At 42.9% G+C, this 4,363-nt stretch overlaps 1 protein-coding gene across 1 annotated transcript; it reads right to left on the bottom strand.

Annotated features, from left to right (window-relative positions):
- Window positions 1–215: 215 nt before the first annotated feature.
- Window positions 216–2,404, bottom strand: LOC134482318 (ral guanine nucleotide dissociation stimulator-like). The gene is made up of 3 exons (XM_063275804.1): window positions 2,152–2,404; window positions 1,830–2,026; window positions 216–956 (listed from the first exon to the last, which is right to left on the bottom strand). Exons 1-3 carry the CDS (start codon window positions 2,326–2,328, stop codon window positions 560–562), a joined length of 771 nt encoding a protein of 256 aa, XP_063131874.1. The 5' UTR covers window positions 2,329–2,404; the 3' UTR covers window positions 216–559.
- Window positions 2,405–4,363: the final 1,959 nt, after the last annotated feature.

Below are 4,363 nucleotides of genomic sequence, written 5' to 3'. Positions count from 1 at the left end.
GGGACTGAAGTGGTCCCATTCCTAGGCTTAGTTTGAAGTTTACTGAAAGATAATGCTGAGCATTATTACATGTGCTTTATTAGTCATGTGGATACATCCTTTAAAAATGACTAAGATTTTACCAGTTATAATTTAAGCATGACATTTAATAATTTTAAATGCTTATGTTTAACTTTTTAAAATTATTTTTGTCCCGTAGACAACTTTGACAAAAATGAAAACAAACAATAACAATTTATTAAAACCAATACTTGAACACAAAATGGAAAAGATCAGAAAGTATACAAAGGTGATATCTCAGGGGAGGGAGAAGGCTGGGTGTGGGGCTGGAACTGCTGCTGGACTGAATTGAGGGGCTGAGCACCCTGGGCAGGAGCAGTAGCACAGATACAGTGCAGGCACACACAAGTGACAGGGCCATTCTCTGAATAGGTAGGCCCACTGTAGCAAGTAGGAAGTTATTGAAAGATACATTGTATCTACAGACAAACTGAGACACAAGTTCAACAGCTGCTATCATGTGTGCTGTCCGTGCTGCTGCTGCCACATCTGGTTGCAACTACTCATGCTTTACAGAAAGTTCTGGAGGTTTTGTGCCCTCCAGCTCTGATGCACAAGTTGCTTCTGGCTCCAGAGTGACTCTTCTTGCTGTTTTGCACCCATACAATCTGTGGATCTGAGGATGTGTGTCTCCCCAGATCTGAGCCTTGCTCATCCTTGGATGGGAATCCTTGGCTTGATTGTCCTGCATGAGAGTCATGAACCTATTGACATGGACACTAAGATCTAAGTGTGCCATGCACACGTCAAAATAGGCCTTTATATATTTCAGTATGAACAGTTCCGAGGGCTCACAATAGTCCTCAGTGTTCTTGTCCATCCATGTTTCCAGGAAGCTACAGAGGGCGTTATTTATTTGTTCATCCTCTTCACAATGAGGGCTGAAGTTAGCATACCTAGAGAAGACCAGAGAGAATGTCACCTGTAAAGTCCCAGTCCCCTCACCTCAAACTGGGAGTTCTGGCTGCTCTCAGAATTATGAATTCACCTGTACACAGTCCGTGCTTTCCCTGTAACTGTGCAAAGGTTGAACATGTGCATCTCTACCTAGACAACTCTGTGTTCACATGGTCCCCTGTATTATGCTTCATAGATCTCCACTTTTGATACATCTCTATTGGATATTCCAATATTTCCTGAACCTCCATTACAAATGAAAGAAGTGCATTCACCAAGGCCTCAGAAATATCAATTGAAGGATAAAGTGCTTTTTTAAGGTAGAGGTGACAGCGACATCCATTTTAGAGCATTGGATTGAACAGCCCTATCACTTGGACCAAGCATGGGAGAAAAAATTTCTTAATGCATGTTACTGGGTCCTGACAATGATGTACACAATAAATAGTTGGACACACACACACACTCACACACACACACACACACACACACACACACACACACACACACACACAAAGAGAGAGACACAGACAGAGAGAGACAGATGAGACAGAGAGAAAGAGACAGAGATAGAGACAGAGAGAAAGAGAGAGACAGAGAGATGGACAGACAGAGACAGAGAGAGACAGAGAGACAGAGAGAGATAGTGAGATAGAGAGACAGAGAGAGACAGAGAGAGAGGGACAGACAGAGACAGAGGAGAGACACAGAGAGAAACAGAGAGAGAGAAAGAGAGGTACAGACACAGAGACAGAGAGAGAAAGAGAGAGAGACAGAGACACAAAGAGAGAGACAGAGACAGAGACAGAAACAAAAAGACCCAGGGTCAACAGAAGGAGGTGAAAACTATGGGCTTTGAAATTGGCACTCACCTCAGGAACAGCTGGTCCAGTACCAGTAGGGGGGTGTCAAATCTTTGGTATATGATCGAAAAGGCAGGGACATAGAAGGTGTCCCCTTCCTGCAGAGAAGGCCCCAGCTTGTTCCCTAGCTTAACCACAGCCTCTGTACTAATGCTGGAGTCTCTATAGGGCTCGCTCAGATCCTGTGCTGCAGAATCATTCTCACCCTGAGGAAAGATCAAGGCAAAAGTTTCAAAAGGTCACTGGTCTACAACATTCTGATTGGATCTACTTAATACAAATTTTTCTGAATTATTACTCTGCTAAAAATGGAGAAACCCCGAGTAGTTACCTTGTCTGTGTGCTCCTGGCTTTGACTGGTCTTGGTCGATGATCTTCCCTTTCGGGAAAATGGCCACAGGCGTCGAAGACAAGAGTGAACCCTGTGCCTCCAGACACCACCGTGGCCTTCCCTGTTGTCTTTCTTGAGGCCTGAGCCTCGAGTAGTCCGAAGACAGCAAGAGAACATGATTCCCTCTCAACTGTCTCTGGAAAGTGAGCCTGCAGGCCTTGCTCTAACCAGTGTGTTGCCTGGTTACCAAGGTTCTGTATTGTTAGGTCATTTTGAAGAGGATGGTTCCATCACTGTCCCTTCTTCAAAGAACATTCCTTAAAGGCTCCCATGCCCCCTCCCATTTCCTAGGTACACAAATCAACATAGGTAGATATCAGTTTTGCAAGCTGAGTCTCTCCTTTTGAGCAGCATCTGTAACCATACTCATAAATTCAGCTCTAATTATCCCAATTTACCATAAACAAACCCTAGGCTGGTCTCCTTACATTTACATGACCTTGTATGTGTTCTATGTTAAATGAGATCACACGCATGCCTGTGACAGCAGCAGCCCCACAATGTCAGTGTGCCTGCATAGGAATTGTCTTTCACAGAGTCGGTTTCTACCATGATGATCATTTTAGGGCTTAAGCCAGTAGCTTTACAGCCCTTTGTGAACCTCTGACCTAGGAACATCCAACAGCTTACAAAATTGAAGCTGGCACCCTAGCACTCTTTCAGAGGGGATTCATCCTCCATTGCTCCTTATTTGAATTCCAGCTTGAGTCCTTGATCTGATTCTCTCTAATGGTCGACTATGACCTGGCATCTGCAAGAAAACTTTCTCTTTCCTTAGTAGCTTTTAGTCCTGGTGCTTTTCAAACCAACCAAATGAAACCTGAACAGAACACACCACACTTCCTCTGTCCCCATCGTGTGTTATGTGGCAGCTAATCTCTTCTCTAATTTCTAATCTTTCCTTCATCTCTAACTCTATACTCTGTTTTCTTTTTCTGCTCTTCTCAGTGATATTTGTTCCAAAGTCATTCACTGTTTATACCTTGGTCATCTCCCTCATTCAACTTGAGTGTCTGGGTCACAGTTTAGCAAGCCAGTGATGTGAGGGGTCAATATCATGTGCATGAGTTCAGACTTCCCTGCTACTCCACAGTGGTGGGCGGTGTTATAATAAATTACTATGTTGTCTCCCTTGCCCAATGAATTAGAGTTGAGTTCATTGCTCCTTTACTCTTCCCTCTGATGTTTACTTAGTTTCTTTTATTTCAATTCCCAGAGTTTGTTCAGGATCTCATGCATGTTCATATGCATGTGCACGGTTATGCCTCAGGGTACATGTGCGGATGGCATTGCATGATAGCTTTGTTATATGTGTTAGGTTTATTTGTGCATGTTCATCCAAGAAAGTACGAGGGAGTGCTTACATGCATACATGCTAGCATACATTTGCATCTGTGGGTGTGTGTCCGTGTGTTTTTTTCCTTTTTGGAGGGGAATGTGTGTGTGTGTATGTGGGGGGGGGTTTATGTGTGTTTTGGTAGAATGTACCACTCTTTATGGGTTAAGGGAAAAGTTAGAATTCCTTAAAATGACTTGGTACACAAAGAAACCTGGGAACTAACTCTCCCTTCAATGGAACCTTGTTCCACATCATGATCTTGAGCTGTATCCTCTGGTAGACAAAATAAAACACAATAGATAAACCCTGGGACGCTCAAGCAGGCAAGTTGTTGAATCTATCGGTAATGGGAACAGGGACATCTAATTTCAGGGGATTCGTCTGTGAAGATGCCAATTCCACTTGATAAGTTGGAAATTATCAAGACATGAAAAGCCTGTATAGGGAAGGATTATGTGACATGAGGATTATGTTTCAAGCGTCTAGGAGTCTGATCATGTCATGAAAGTTAGCCACACAACTCCCATAGCTGCCATAATATAGATATGAATCAAGTAGACTCACCACCACACTAGAATTAATAATATAACTGTGATAGAAAAGCTGAGGAAGAGTAATTATACCACTGACCCAGTGAGATTAGGAATTAAAACATTGACTGTAAGTCAGAAAGTTCTGTAGAACAGTATAGCGTCAACAAAATGTGGACATCCAAGATGACTGACTTCTTCTTCATTGTGTTTACCTACATGACACTTGGTAGTTTAACACAAATGACTGGTAAAGCTTTTCTCTATCAGTAGCTGCTCAACA

The sequence above is a fragment of the Rattus norvegicus genome, chromosome 16, assembly GCF_036323735.1.
Source record: "Rattus norvegicus strain BN/NHsdMcwi chromosome 16, GRCr8, whole genome shotgun sequence".
Taxonomy (NCBI): domain Eukaryota; kingdom Metazoa; phylum Chordata; class Mammalia; order Rodentia; family Muridae; genus Rattus; species Rattus norvegicus.
Note: the sequence above shows the minus strand (reverse complement) of the source record. Positions and strands in the feature narration are given on the sequence as shown.